Genomic DNA, 16004 nt, shown 5'->3' on the forward strand with positions numbered 1-16004 from the left:
ATAAAACTGAGAAGGCCAAACACTAACTACAGAATTAAATGTAAATAACCCTCTTTGATGTCCTCTAATTAAACATCCAGCAGAATGACTTTGGTATCAAAAGCATGTGAAATTATCAAGACTAAGAAATCCCAATATTTATAGTGTGCCTGTCATCAAAATATGTACAGGAAGTAAATTACTCTTCCTCTGATGAGATTGAGCAGAAAAATGTCTTTTCACAAGGCAAAAGCTATAAGAAATGACACAGTTTTAATTAAGGAATGGAAGTAAATTAGGGTAATTACACAGTGCACTTGAGGTCATTCCTTCGGCCCTCTGAAACCAGACTAAGCTGCCTTTGCAAACTGGCCCCTGTGTACAGGAGTTGTGTCTTCCCTTGTCCTGATCAATAAAGAAAAACAATTGAATATGCCTTTTCTTCTACAATTTCCTTTAGCAGAAACCTCTTTATTGTCACCAAAAGAAAGTGAAGGTAAACAATGCGCCTGAAGCTGGGTAACACAACTACTCCCTGAGCAGAAAGTGGAAATAGTCCTGTTTCAACTTAAAAGGACAAAAATAGGTGATTTGGCTCCTCTTTGATACTGGATGACAGAAAAAGCAGTGAACATTGAATTATAAATGCCTTCAAAAGATTTTTTGAAACTAAGCAAGGACATCTAATTAGTTTTCAAAAGTATCTCATTACTGAGTGTAAATAACACAGTGAAAGTAATTAACTTAAGCAATGCAAATTGCCAGTTGCCAAATATTTACAGTTACAGCTTTACCAATAAACTTCAGACACAGCTATACACCAGAAGAAAAATGAAGGCTAAAATATCTTTGAAAGCTCACATATTTTTTATAAGCATAAAATGAAACCAATCATGACTCACGAAAATGTTATTAATTGCAAATTGCAGATCCATGTCCTCAAGTAGCTGAATTCCTAATTTCAAAGCCCAAGAGAAGAACTCTTTCTGCTTTAGAGAGAAGCAGCAGATTTTCCTCTAATGGATCTGAAACACTCAGCTCTTCATTTTAAAAAATGGAGTTGTAAGTAATTTTTGTCGGAAATTCCATGGTTACTTCCCTTTTGCAAAATAAATCCTCCTCATACTTCTGAAAAAAAATAAAAAATCTTGGGGAAGAAGCACCACTGTAATATTTCTAGAAGAGCTTAGGTTTTTTGCTTTCTGGTCAAGGCATGCCGAGTTTTGCTGTCAAATCAGCTACATTGTTCATCAGGAAAGTACTTGAAAACCCTGAGCACTCTGTTAATTTGTGGAAAAAACATATTCTGGGGGTTTTCATTCCATTATAAGATTGATTCAGCATTATGCCTACAAAAGCAGAAGAAAAACACAGATGAAGCTACCTTAGAGGAATAGCTAGAAATAGAGAAGCTATGGAAAGAAAGGACAATAAAAGCTGACAAAACCCCCGGCTTTTGGCCTCATTCCTGCACCATCAGATGCAGCTGAAAAATGTAGATAATAAAAATATAAGAATTAGGAGGAATAGCAACACACCACAATGCTCATTCTCGCAGTATTGGCTAACTGCTTGAAGTGTAAAATTTCACGTGCACAGGGCACATCTCATTCAAGGAATTATCAGTTCATTGTGAGAGGTGCAGATTTCTGACTGTGTCAATTAATAAATTTCTTTATAGAAGGCCCCACTTTTGCTTATTACACTGCTCAGGGAACAGCCTAAGGCAGGGATGTTTCAGTGAAGTGAAATTTAAGTAGCAAGATTACGTCACTGTTATGTACATAAAGAAGATGTGATTTACCACTGTGTTTTTGCAGATTTAGATGCAGCATAAAAACCAATACCAATGCAGTGGCACACGCTTGCTATGATTGATTACTAAGGGAAAATGGAAAAGAATATTTCATAATTCTACAGGAGTCCTAAAGCATGTGAAATAGGAGCTGGAGTACTTTTCTGACCCCCAAGATAGGCTTTTCACCAAAGAAAAAGTTGACATTTCAGAACAGATAATTCTATTTTTCTCCTTAATGGGATTTCCTGAAGAGCTCATGTAAAAACAGAAAAAGCGCCCAAAACTTAACCAACCCCAACCGTCATCAAATGTATCAGAGGATTATTGAGGTATTACTCAGTGTATTTATCTGGTCTCATTGTGCCACCATTTTCCCCTGCCACATAACTTCTAGATTAATATAGTTAAAATGAAACATTAACAATACTTGACAATAAACCCCAAAATGGAAACATCTCTTTTTGTTTGTTATTTTGGTTTGGTTTGGTTTGGTTTTAGTTTTGGTTTTGGTTTTGGTTTTTGTTCATACCAGCAGAGATTTGTAACCAAACATTTGAGTGCACAGAAATTCAGTCACAGAACTCTTTGCAAAAACTAATGGATAAAGGTGATGACGATAAAGACTGTTATGGGAATTATCTCCAAGCTTCTTCTTTTTTTTTTTTCCCAAATCAGCATAAAACCACAAAGTGTGTAATTGTTTGGGAAAGGAATCACAATGAAAAAAGCAGGTAAATTACCAAGTTTTTCTGACAATTTTGAGCTTTTGTCTTAAAATTAATGTTTTCCTAAGAAAACCAGCAGCTAACTTGTGATACATGATTAAAAAAGTCAAGATATGAAATTTTTTACATGAAACATAGCATCAGTAATATTTGTTTAAAAAAAACACTTCTTCAAAATAATTTTCTTTATTTGTGGCTTTTTTATTTTCCTTAATAATATCTACAACTAATAGGAATACCAAAAGGCCATTTAAAACATAGTTGTGTATTGGGAGTGGTCTTGTTAGCAGGAACCTTTCAGTAGTATCATTGTCAGTGTTTCATCCCTGCTGCTTATGAATGCATTCTGTTCTTTAGCTTTTCTTTCATAACTTCTCTCTTTAGGAAACCCTTTTTTTCTTTGTTCTCCTTCACATAAGTGAACTTTGAGGTTTTATCCCAAAATTTTCTAAAAATTCTGACCAATTTTGTGTAGTTATAAAAATTATTTTTTAATTGAGTGAAAATGTCAAGCAAGCCCACTGATCAAAATATGTGCTTAAAATTAATAATTGAATATTTATTTAAATAATTACACAAACCATAGCTATAGTAAATAAGGCACTTTATTTAGTATAATCTGTTAATATAGAATAGTAAATTTATTTACTATTGTTAAAAAAATTTCGATTTTTAATCTACAACAATGTGGTCTATGTTAATCACAGAAACTAAAAGCGACTGAGGAAACAGAATTTTTACTAAAAACTTAATTAAAAGAAATAAACCACAAAATGTTAAAAAGAAATGAACAAGTCTGGTTTCCTTAAATATCAATCCCAATTATTTTCCACTTAAATGTCCTCACACATGGTGGCAAACAAGACGTATTTTCAAGATTTTTCTCTTTAGGCATCTGAAATTTAAAAGCTGAAAGGAAATCTTTCAATTTAGATTTATGTTATTTATGCTTTGGTTCTTTAAAATCGATATTTCAATACTAAAAATCGTGATAACCCTGAAACCTTTAGCAGGCTGACAGAAGTGTGGAACCCATCCTGCTGATTCCTCAGCAGCTTCCCATTTCTGCAGTTGAGGAAGTAATCTGAACTGCCACTGGACATAAAACCGAGGGAAAACTTACCTATGTATTTAGCAGAGTTAAAATGAAGCTGAAATTAAGGATTTATCCAGGTGCCCATACCACAACATTTTGCACTACCAGAAACACTCTAAGTGGTCACTAACTGTGGCCTCTCTGGCTGTGCAAGGATTTTTGGTGCAAAAGCAGCAAACCAGGGGCTTATTGTCCTGATCCTACAGCTCTGTGCTGAAATTCATTCAATTGCAGTCACTGAGAAGGTACATGGCAGAAGAAATAAAGACACAAAAGGCTGAAGTGGCACATCCACAGGTGTAAAACCAACTCCTGACCAGGGAGAATGGAGCCAGCACAATCTCGCTCGCTAGCCAGGCCACTCTTTAGACATCACAATAATTCTCCCTACAAATGCAGCTAATTTCAGAGGCGAGAGATTAGATGAAACACACCACTGATCTGCCAGCCTCATTTTTACATGGAGTTAACATCCTTGGCCTCTCGTGAGTTCAGCGAATATGAAAATATACAAGGCAGCTTGGAGCATGAGGGAACAGCAAGACGAGATTTTGCCTCTCCCATATTTCAAACATACCATTAGAGCTTTAATGACTGACATAATTATGATACAGTGCTTGTGAGATTCCAGGTCATTAACCTCCTCTGCCACGTGTAAAATGGAACAACTCTGTGGTAACTACTGAAAGAACTATACACAGAAATAATTAATACTTATTAGAGGAGTCACACTGAAAATAAGCAGACATCAGCAGGTGCTGAGGCTGGCTCTGACTGTGCAAGACCCTGCTGCCTTCACAGGAGGGTGGGATATCCCACCTTGCAGAGACTGCATGTTTTAGGACTGGGACCTCTGTAGGATCACCTACCCTCTGTAGGGTATCTGCCAGCCCTAGGTGGGCACCCACATTTAGTCTGGTGTCACTTCAGAGGCTCTGAGGTTTCTCTCCCTCTGGTTGCTTTGTCATGTTGTAAACTGATAGTCAAAACCTGCCTTTTCTTACAGAGATGTGAAAAAAAAAAATCATTTTGCTGGCCCAAACTGTATCCAAAATGTTAATTTACTGACCAAAAGGTCTGTTTTCATCATTGTATTGATGGCACTGTAAGAGGAACTTGATGACTGAATCCCCTTGCCTGTGACAACGAGAGAGCTCTGGGACAAGGCCCTGCCCTCTGGAACTGCCTCACATTCCTCAGCACCTGGAAATGGATATGCTTTTTTAGAGAAAAAGCCAAGGAGACATAAGCACAAGTTCTTAATTTAAATTCTCTCTCACACATTCTACACAAGTAAATGAAATAAAAGAGAGGCAAATAAAATATTCCTGTGCACTTCCTGGTTTTTCAGGATAATAATCTCAGTACACTACGCATTCTGCCAACAGTTCCCGGTGACCACACACATCTCATCTGGCTGAAGTGTGGCTCAGAGACTTTAGGCCGGACGCTCCCAGCTGAATCCTACTGTGTGCTTAGGAGAGCACTGTCCAGCTGGATCACCAGGAGGTGGCTCCCACAGCGACCCTGGCAGCCGTGGTCAGGCCGTGCTCTGCGCCGCAGCACCCTCGCCTGGAGGCAGGATCAGCTCATTGCTTTCCAACAGCCCTTCCCCTCAGCCGGTGCACAGCAAAAACATAGCAGCAGAGAAACACAAATTAGTTTGGCAAGCCTGCTCATCTTTTTAGACCGCTTGAAAGCAAGTCTTACAAATGTCAGTTGGCAGGAAGACAGGACCTGTGCAGAGACCACAGATCTCACCAGACAAAAAAGCTGCTACCCATTACTGTAGATCCTCATGAATACTTAAAATCAATTGCAATACATTACAGCTTATATTGTGTGAGCCCTAATTAAAATTTTACTTAAAGGAATCAGTATTACTTGTGGTTTCAGAAGAAAGAAACATAATTTCTGTAACTGCATATCTCCTTGTGGATAACACAGATGTATTATCACTTCAGCTGGGCTCAAGAGGCAATTTCCCAGTGCTTGTATGACACACTCCTTCATTTCATGGAGCCCTTTCAGATCATGATGATGGGCTTTTTTTCTGGAAAAGGCTTAACCAAACCCTGACATCCAGAGGGTCTCCTAAAATGCTTCACTTCCGGCAACCTTTTAGTCCACAGCACCAGCCTAGGGTTAATCTAAATGGAACATGCTGAGTCTGTGTGATGTGAATGCCAGCCTGAATGTTTTGTTGTGCAGATCTGCTTCTTTTGCTCTACAGTATGTGCTGATGTACATACACCCTTGCGTTACTTCTGTCAGCATAATTTTGGCTTGACCTAAGCCACATCCATAATTTCCCAAAACACAGATAATTGGAGAGCACTACACTGCCCATAGAAAGTCAGCAGTTACAGATAAATTCTTGTTTATATTGCTTGTCAAGACTGGAACAGTGGTCTTACAATCAGGCCAAAATTCTATTGCCCAAAACTACAGAAGGCCAGTTCCAAAAGTTTTTGAGGCAGCTACCAACATCAAGCACAGCAGAGAAATGTTTCTGTACTCACTCCAGTCTTCCTCTGTTGGCCTTTTATTTCCCTCAGCCTTTTTAAAGAAAGAGGGTCTTTCTTTGTTCTGTTTCATTTGGGTAAGTTCCTCATAGGTTAAACAGTCATTGGCTTGCTCTGTCCTTGCCAGAGGGGTGGGGAAGAGAATCAGAAGAGAAAAAGCATGAGAATCTCATGGGTTCAGATTAAAACCATCTAATAAATGAGGAGGGAATAAAAAAGCAAGCAGAAAAGTGGTGCAAAGTCAGTTACCCACCCACCTCCCACCAGCAAAATGGGGTCCAGACAGTATCCAAGAAGTGGCCACTTTGGGAGGAGTTCCTCTCCATCTCCTGCAGTTTTACCTCTGAGCAAGATCCTGGGTGATACAGAATACTTCTTTGAGTCACTTTGAGTCCCAGCTGTGCCAAATCCCCTCCCTTTTCCAAACCCCACCTGCTCCCTGAAAGAGCACAGAGAACCAAAAGAGGTGTAGATTCTGTGCAAACACTGTTCAGCAGTAATAAATCACCTGTGTGTTGTCCATGCTCTTTTAGTCCCAGATCTGAAACACAGCCCCATATTTGTGGTCAGAAGGAAATCTCCACCTCAGCGCAGTTCAGGAGCATTGCTTTTTTCTTTTACTTAACTGTCATGGATGGCACAGATGTTCTCAACAGTGTTTTTAAAATTTTTCTCAGAATTCTAATGCCTCAGAGAGATCTCCCTCTGCACCTCTGACTCACCTTTGCTCTCTTTGGGTCAGCCACACACAGACAGACTGCTTCTGTCAGTATGGGAAGTCACTCTGAGAGTTACCTGACCTCAGGAGTTTCTGGTCACCTGAACTTTCAAGAAAATTCAAAATAAGGTGACAGTAATCACCTAGGGAAGGCAGAGGCTATTTTGAGGGTAGAAGACAGCAGTACACTTCTGGAAGCATTTTACCATGTCATGAGTCAAAGCTGAACACTCTGTTGAACATGGGAATCTGTCAGTAAGAGTAAAGGAAGACACCAGATGTAAAAGGACTTATTATGAAAGATACATGAGATTATCTGTCGTGTTGATGTTAAAATTAGAGCTGGTCTTTAACATTTCATAGAGGACAAAGACATGCATGCTTTTGTAACCAAATTCCTGCCATTGCAGGATAGGGAGAGTCTGTTTCTGACAGGGGAGCATCCCTTTAACGTTGCACTTAATCATTGTCATAGGTGTTCCTGTCATTCAACATAGCACAAAGTTTTAACTCTTTTTTTCCCCTTCTCTTCATTTTCATGATCTGCATACAGAGAATGGAGACATTTCTCCACAAGAGAATTAGACCATTTGTGTTAGGGTTAGACAGTCAAAAAAGAAATTCAAGACCAAAACTACACACTCACACAAGATCTACTCTTCTAAATCCTATAAAACATCTGCACAAAACTTGTGAAATCTGGCTTTCTAAATCCTAAGTTACTGAAAATCGTGTTTGACTTAATTGGAGATCTTAGTAGCCAGACACTGTGGCAGATATGTAGAGCCCCTCTCTTATAAACAAAAGGGTGAATCTGCTTGTCCCTCTTAATTGTACACAGGTCAAATTAAACCTTAGTCCCAGTTCAAAGCCTGCTGGCAGGCTGTAGGAAATAAACCAGTACCACAAAAAATGCATAAAACAGGAACAAGAGGGTTGTGTGAGTCACAATTAAGCAGATCTGACTGCCTGGCAGGAAGAAAAAGAAAAAAAAAGGAGGGAAGATTTACAACATCCATTATCTTCCCCATCTGCTTTGTGGAGAGCACTGAAGTTCTCTCCCACAAAATTTTCCAAGGCAAAGCTTTTTTCAGCCAGATCTCACCAATGCTAAGAGTAAAAAAAAAAAAAGTTAGTTCTTCTTAAAATGTTATTTGTAGCTCACTTAAGATGCTAAATGGTTAATGGTCAACATTATTTTTTTTTATAAAATTTTCTTTAACTGGCTGCTCTTACGCTTTCCTGGGTTGTAGAAAGCCTGAGTGCATTGTGCTCAGTGTCATCACAAAAGGAAGTCTGATCAAAATAAATAGCTTCTCAGAATAAGTTAGCTGTGTAATTTGAGCTTCTTAGTCTCGACTGTAGCTGGAAACTGCTGGCAACAAATAAAATTCCTTTCTAATGGAAAGTGCTGGTCCACTTTCCAGAGCATGATACAGCTGTCTTCTTGGCGGACTGTTAACTCACACCACGATGCAGAGATGAACCCTAATATAAATATAACTCAGACACAGATAAGTGCCTGGTGAAAACTTGAAATTTTATCCTAAAATATTATGTTCTGCTGATAGGCCAGCTTTGTTTCGTGTCTGGTTTGCATGTGTGACTCAGATCCAGGGCTGAAGTGGTTACATGTAAAGCCACACACAGATGGGAAAGTGGAGCTACTGTCAATACCAGGATGTGGTCAAAGCCTTCTATCTGTTCCAGAAGAACTGAGAAGAACTGAGTTCTAACTAAGATGGTTTTGCACCTTTTAAAACCCTTTGCTAATTCAGACTTGGGCTTGTTTTTGGTTTTGGTTTTGGTTTTGGTTTTGGCTTTGGTTTTGGTTTTGTTTTTTTGCAAAGAAAACTGTAATTCAAAATCTTAAAGCTTTGAAATCAAATAAATGTTAAAATAAAAAGTTATTCTAAATTACATTAATTTCAGTTTTAAAAAGAAAGAAAAATTTCCAAAGTATGATGAGACTGTCGAATTAAAATTTAATAATGTGTGCTCAGATTTTTATTGTAAAGCTGTAAAGGAGCTTCTTTGTGTGTCTCCTTGCATTTCCTTCTCTATCCAAAGGCTCATTGCAAAAAGATTTAATGCAACCAATGATAAATACAACCCAAGTGTCAACCAGGGAGGTGTTCCCAGCATATCTTTCTTTCTATACTAATTATGGAGCACAAGAAATTTAAGCAGAGAGATTTAAAAGCAGAGACACCAGTAGAGAGGTGATACAGGAACTTTCACTGCAAACCTGCTCTGATGGATATTAATGCAATAAACTCAGTGCAGCATTAAACCATCCCTGTCCTCCTGTTGCTGCAGAGCAGCAAGTGGGAGTTGTGCTGCTTTGCTGGGACTCGCAGAGTCTTTTTAGAAAGGCTGCTGGCATCACCATCAGGTTTCCTGCAGGGTTTGATCAGAGAGCAGCAGCCTGCAGTGACCAGCCCGTGACCCGGCTGGGGCAGCAGGCCGGTCTGCAGCGGTGACCGATGGCGCAGAACGGGGTCACAATGTCCCTGCCACACTCTGGGGACCCTGAATAAAACCTGCTTTCCTCTCCCGACCTAGGCTGCCCTTGGCTGGGACAGACGATTCTTCAGGCTGCGCTTTTCTCCAGCTTTTCTCCGGCAGGAAAGGAAAGGCAGGAGCTGCCACATCAGATCAGCTCGGATCAGAGCGGTGTTCCACCACGTCCCGCATCACAGCCCAGTGCACAGCCCTTTCCAGAGGCTTTGGGGGAAGGTGACAGAGACCACCCTGTTGGAATGCTGTGGAGTGAAGCTTACAGACGGAAAATGTGGCTGATGTGTTAGCTTCCTCCCTCCAACCAGAAAAATAAAGAATTTATTGTGTTTAGGGTCACAGCTGCTGAGGCAGAAGGGAGTCAAGCTAAATTCCAGTGTTCTGTGGTCAGTACCAGAGGGAAGAGGCAGGGAAGGGTATTCTCTTTCTCTGTTGTAACTCCTGCTGGTTCCAGTTGTATGAAATTACAGCAACAACATCCACATGAGGGCAAACACAGCAACAAATATTCACAGTACCATGTCCTAAAGCCAAGGTTTTAAACTAATGGGAATCCAAACTCCTGCTTTCCGGTGTTTAAAGCTACAGTCTTCCAAGGAGACAGAATTTGTGCCATTTGACTCAGCCTTCTTCAGGAGCTAAAAGTTTAATACCCAGCAAGGGATCCATCCAGAATTTTGGGTGGTCTTGAAAGACATGCCTCTCCAGACTGTGTCTTTCATGGGCACTTGTGGCTAGGAGGCCAGCAAAGTGATTTCTTACAGTAGGTAGAAAGAAGCAACTGAACTTCAGAAGAAAAAAGTAATTTTAATTAAAACTACATATGTAAATCTCTTACCTGAACTGAAAGTTTGGTCCAATCTAGAGAAAAGGAAAACCAGTATTTAACACTAATCAGAATAGCTATGATCCATTATTCATGTCCCCAGAGAAGATGATACTAATGCAAATAAAATTTAAAATCCGCATTTAGCAAGATTCCTAGCAAGCATAATTTTGCAGTTCCTCCCAGCATTAGCAGTGCACATAAAAGCCATGTGTTGTGATAAAGTCTTAAATCAGAGAGGAAAACAGAACCAACCAGTCCCAAACCAAACAAACCTCTCCATGGTGCACTAAGAGCAGGAAATTCCACACCCTCTGGTTTTCACATCCCCTGTTGCCAGACACTGAAAGCAGTGACACCAAGTGACTGCCAGCATTAACCCTTCCTTGGAATTCTGCTCCCTCTCCCTGCAAGGCCCTGGCAGAGCTTTACTGATTTTGTTGGCTCTCTCCAGCAAAATCACACAGGATTTTATTCCTTGCAAAAATGTCCTGGGGACATTTTCAGGGCAAGGACTGTGTGAGGCTGGGGAGTTGGGGCGAGCATTGAACTCCGACTGGTTCATCACAAACTCCTCATCACACCAGGCCGGAGGGGAGAAACTGACCCCAGAATTCTGGAGAATTTGGGGGTGGGTGGGTGAATCTTTCCCCACAAGAAGTGTGAGTGAGGGGAATGCACAGGGACATCCCAGCTGATTCTCCTCCAGGGAGCCCCTCTAAAAATCCAGTGAATTCCCCAGAATCCTTGTCCCCTGCCCTTTAACCCCCATCCACTGTTTCCAGGGAAACAAACACAAATCTGTCTGGTTTTTTTTAAAAATTAATGAGAGGTTCAAGCCTAGCTCCTGGACCAAAAAAAAAAAAAATACAAACAACTTTAAAGAGCTTGAAAATAACCATCTGGAACTGGGAAAATGAGGTTTCTTAAAATATAGGCAAATTTAGGGGTTTTCCTTTAGAAAAAGAGGAAGAGAAAAGGAGAGTGATAATAAATAGTTTTCCTGCAAAAAATACTTTTAAATTGACAGGCAAATAAGGAACAAGATTTTTTTCCTTAAAATAAAGAGAAAAAAAGATTTTTTTTTCCCTTTAAAGAATCCCTACACCCAAAGATATTAACTTCTTTTTAGAAGAAAAAAAGAAACCACACTAAAAATGTTGGTGGTTTAAAGGGGTTTTTTTCCCTCCAAAAAGTAGAATTCCTGCATATAAGGACTTCTTCTTTCTTCCAGGAAAGACAGGCCAAAGTATATGATAAAAATTTTTCGTAGCCTCACAATAACAAAAAAGAGTCCTCAAAATCCCAAATAAACAGGGATAATCTATTTTCTTCCTGATGATAAAAAATAAAAGGGGATAAAGGATCTATAATTAAAAATAATTTTAAAAGGACTTCTTTATTTAAAAAAATTAAATCAGGGGATGAAAGTTGAAGGCTTGGAAAGGGGCAAAAACTTCACATAGGATGAGGAGGGATCCAGAGGTGTCTTCAGGACACCAAAATTATCCAAAAAAGTCTTAACTATGCTTAAAAAGATACATCTGGAGGAGTCCAAAATCCCCAGCACGTGATAAAGTCCTCAACACGTGATTGAATTTCTCTTTCTTAAGGATCCTGGGAGAGCTCAGAGATATTGGAGGGGTGGAAAGTTGGCAAATTACATGTTCAGTATTTTTTGTTTTGATAAAAAAAGGAACACGACGAGGTGAAAGCCAGCATTTGAGGTGTTTCAGTTTATTTTCAGGCTGCAGTTCTTCACTTCATGGAAATTCAGGTGAGGGAATTTTTATTCTGGTGGGATTTTGGTCATTTCTTTGAATATTTTCTCTTTAAAGTCCTGGTTTTACATGCACTTAAGGAAGATTTGTGCCTTTAATTCACTTAAAAATGCATAAAAAATGTAAATAATCCTCATTTTTTCAGAAAAAAAGGCAGAAAAATCCTGAATTTGGGCAGAGAAGGGAAAAAATTTCTTCATTCACACAAATAGCAAAAACTGAAGATTCAGTTAAATAAAAAATAACAAAAATCAAAAAGTAGAAGATAAAGAAAAATAGCATTCACCTTAGAACTCCATTAAATAAAAAGCAATGCATTTAGGATGAAAAATTGAAATTAAATTTAATAATGTTCACTTATGTAAAATCTTTTTTTTTCAATTGAATCATAGTAAATTAAATTTCTAAGATTAAATTAAATTTTAAAGTCTTCTGAATCAAATTAAACGATTACTTAAAAATGCACTATAATTAAATTTAAAAAAAAAAAACTTTTCAAATGCTTAAATTCTTTTTAAAAATTGGTAAAATACCACTCATGCACAGAGCCCTTCACGCAAACATCCTGGACAAAGTGTGTGTTTGGTGTTTTAATATGAATTTTTTTGGTCTCTGGAACTTCATTTTACTGCATCCTCTGTTTTGTGGAGGGTTGCTGGTTTGCTTGTTTGGATGTATTTATATTTTTTTTTTAAGTTTTCCAGGTTTTTTTTACAGTTATTTTAGGGTCAAGGATGTCACCCTCTAGTATTTTCTTCCTCCTGATTTTAGGTAAATATTGTTTCTGAAAAGTCTTGTCATTTTCATCCGTGCTGGAAAAATGATTGCTCAACTCATTTTCCCTCCTATTTCTTCTCCAGGTTCCATGGTGGACACCAAAACCTCATCTGAAAAAGGTGAATTTTTGGGGGCTTAGCCCCAAATAACATTATTTCCACCTAAATCAGACTTTCTCCCACCCACATCATGCCATTTTTCTGCTATTCTCCCCAAATCCATGTATTGCCAATGTAATTCCTCTGGGGTCATTCCCTTTCACACCAGTTTCATCATGAAAACCCAGAAGAGACATCCATTTTTAGGTAACCATGGGAACCATGGGAACCCCAAATTTGGTGGGATACACCCCTAAATCCATGTAATTGGGTGGGAATTTAAGGGCAGATCCCAAATCGTGATTTTCCCAAATCCTGATTTTCCCACAGGATCCCTGCTCTATCCCTATGGACCAGACCAGGGGGATGAAACCAACCCCAAACTCGATGATGGGACATCTGAGGCAATCACCCTCACCATTCCCTTCACCTTCTATGGCAAAACCCACCAAACTGCGTTTGTAGGTCACCCCAAATTCAATATTTTGGGGAATTTCCTCCATTTTTCCAAATTTCCCCTCCATTTCCACTGAATTTTTCACTGGTGGGTGTGTGTGTGTGTGGGTATGTGTGTGTGTGTGGCCCCAAAATCAACCCTTCTTGAATTCACAGTGGGTTTTATCCTTGGACACGGAAACATCTTCAGATGGGTGGGAGATCTTGAGGGGGCTGGTGGTATTGGTGAGGGGGGTTGGAGGGGCTTGGAAGGTTCTGAGGATGGTGGGTGATGGTGTGGTCCTTCACGGTCATATGGCTGGGGGCTCTTGGAGCAGTTGGTTGGTTTTGGGTGGGCCCCCACAGGGTGGATCTTGGGATGGGTAGGTGGGCATTGTGGGATCATGTGGATGGTAGATTTTGTGAGGGTCCTCCATGGGTGGGTCTCGGGGGGATTTGTGGGGGTTGTGGAGTCCTGGGGGTGGTGGGCCTTGGGAGGGTCCTGGGGGTGGTTGCTGTCAGGGGGTTCTATAGGTCTGATATTTGGGGAGGTCCTGTGGGTGCTGTGTCTGGGAGGTTGATGGATCTTGATGGGTTCTTTGGGTGCTGGGGGGTCCTGTGGATGAGGGTTCTGATGGTTGGTGGGTCTTGAGGGAGTCCTGTGAGCGGTGGATCTTGGGGTGTTGATAGGTGATGGGGGTCCCTGTGGGTAGTGGTTCTAGGCATGATTATAGGGTCCATTTTGAAGACCCCAAAACCCAAGTCAAGGTGTTGCACCCACCCACTCCTGGTGTCACCTCCAGGTGAACAACAATGGGGTGATCTCCTTTGACAAGCCTGTCAGACAATACACCCCTGACCCCTTCCCTCTGGCGGACGGGCGCCCTTTCGTGACTCCCTTCTGGGCAGATGTGGACAACGTGGAGGGTGGGGACATCTTCTACCGCCAGAGCACCGACCCGGCGCTGCTGGGGGACATCAGCCAGCACATCACCAAATACTTCCCCGAAAGCCCCTTCACTGCCACCTGGGCCTTCGTGGCCACCTGGGACCATGTGGCCTACTGGGGCTCCAAATCTGACAAGGTGAGGCCCATGGTCCATGGGGCATGAAGTGGGGCAACTCATTGGCTGTCGTTGACCCACTTGGTGGCCTTGCTGACCAACCTAACTTTGGCCTCCAGAACCCATCCCTGACCTTCATGACTCATCCTTGACCTCTGTGACCTTCTTCCATAGGGCAACACCTTCCAGGCTGTGCTGACCACTGACTCCAAGATGTTCTACATCATCCTCAACTATTGGGACATCCAGTGGACCACAGGGGCAGCAAGTGATGGGGATGCTGAAACAGGACTTGGAGGGACCCCAGCACATGTAGGTGGGAAGGATGGAGGAGAAGGGGGAGGTTGTCCCACTCCATGTTCTGAGGATGATGATGATGAAGATCAGGGATTGGCCCATCCCATTTCCTGGGGATGATCATGATCATGATGAAGGTCTAGGACTGGCCCACACCAATTTTGGGAAGGTCAAGTGGCCCTGTCCCATCTTCTGGAGAGGATGATGATGGAGGTCAGAGGCTGGCCCATCCCAAATATTGGAGATGATAATGATGACAGTGTTGATGATGATAGTGATGATGATGATTGATGATGATGACTGGTGATGATGATGATGATGGTGATGATGATGATGATAGTGAAGACAGGAGGTTGTCCACCCTTCTTCTGCGGATGATTGCCATAGTGATCGTCATGGATTGGTACATACAATTTTTGGGTATATACAACAAGTATATTCACATAATGAAATAATTTTAGGGGCTCTTTGGGTGGGGTGAGCCCTCCTAGATTCTCTCCCCCTCGCCCTTTAATTTTCCAGGCGGGATTCAATAGCGGTGATGACACCAACTTCTACAACATCCCTGGATCCCAAACTGATGCCATCATCAACATCACCACCACCTCCAACGTCAAGGTCCCAGGACGCTGGGTCTTTAGGGTGGATGACTTCCAGGCCCCAGATGTGGATCCTCCCCAGCTGGATAACAGCTGCTGGTTGTAAGTTGGAGGAAAAAATTGGGAATTTTGAGGAAAAGTGGGAATCAGGGGGGTAAATTCAGGAATGAGGGGGGAAAAGTGGGGATTTGAGGCAATAATTTGTGACTGTGTGAAGGCCACTGTGAATTTAGAGGGAGACAGAATTTGTTGGGGAAAATTAGGTACCGGGGGGGGGGGGGAACCGTGGGAATCTTTATTGGAATATTGAGAATTTAGGGGCATTAGGAACTGGAGGAAATTGAGCATTTGGGGAACAATTGGAAGTTTGTTGGAGAAAGGTGGGAATTTTATGGGATAATTTGTGAGGAAAATTTGTATTTCTGTGTGGAATATTTTTGGGAGGTATTGGGGATTTGGGTGGAAAGTGGCTCTACCTCTTGGGCTGTTGATATCTCTTCTAGGTGAATTGAGGGGAGTGTGGCAGAGGGACAACACCACTGCTACTGTTATCAATGAAGTCACTGTGCAGGTCAAGATCATGCCAGCTTCTAGCAGAGCAATAAAATTTCAGCTAAGACATTGCAGTATCCATGTCCTTGTCATTGTCATGGCACCCATGGTCATGTCATCACATGTATGTCATCATCACATGTATGTCATCCTCACCCTCACTGTTCCACAGTTACAGGGAATCTGAGGGGTTTTGGGATGAAATGTGACAGAA

The 16004-nt window shown here is 41.0% G+C and overlaps 1 protein-coding gene across 4 annotated transcripts; it reads left to right on the top strand.

The window, feature by feature from the left end:
- The first annotated feature begins 11788 nt into the window (after positions 1–11788).
- LOC102063619 (sushi, nidogen and EGF-like domain-containing protein 1) lies at positions 11789–15864 on the top strand. 4 transcript variants are annotated; one of them, XM_074532994.1, is made up of 8 exons: positions 11789–11964; positions 12673–12739; positions 12829–12864; positions 13174–13304; positions 14082–14363; positions 14517–14654; positions 15162–15340; positions 15742–15864. In XM_074532994.1, the coding sequence occupies exons 1-8, from the start codon at positions 11953–11955 to the stop codon at positions 15743–15745; spliced, it is 849 nt and encodes a 282-aa protein (XP_074389095.1). In that variant the 5' UTR covers positions 11789–11952; the 3' UTR covers positions 15746–15864. The 4 variants fall into 4 exon arrangements, with proteins under 4 accessions (XP_074389095.1, XP_074389096.1, XP_005494661.1 ...); XM_074532995.1 differs by having other exon boundaries at positions 11798–11964; positions 12665–12739; XM_005494601.2 differs by having other exon boundaries at positions 11800–11964; positions 12686–12739.
- Positions 15865–16004: the final 140 nt, after the last annotated feature.

This window comes from Zonotrichia albicollis, chromosome Z, assembly GCF_047830755.1.
Source record: "Zonotrichia albicollis isolate bZonAlb1 chromosome Z, bZonAlb1.hap1, whole genome shotgun sequence".
NCBI lineage: Eukaryota > Metazoa > Chordata > Aves > Passeriformes > Passerellidae > Zonotrichia > Zonotrichia albicollis.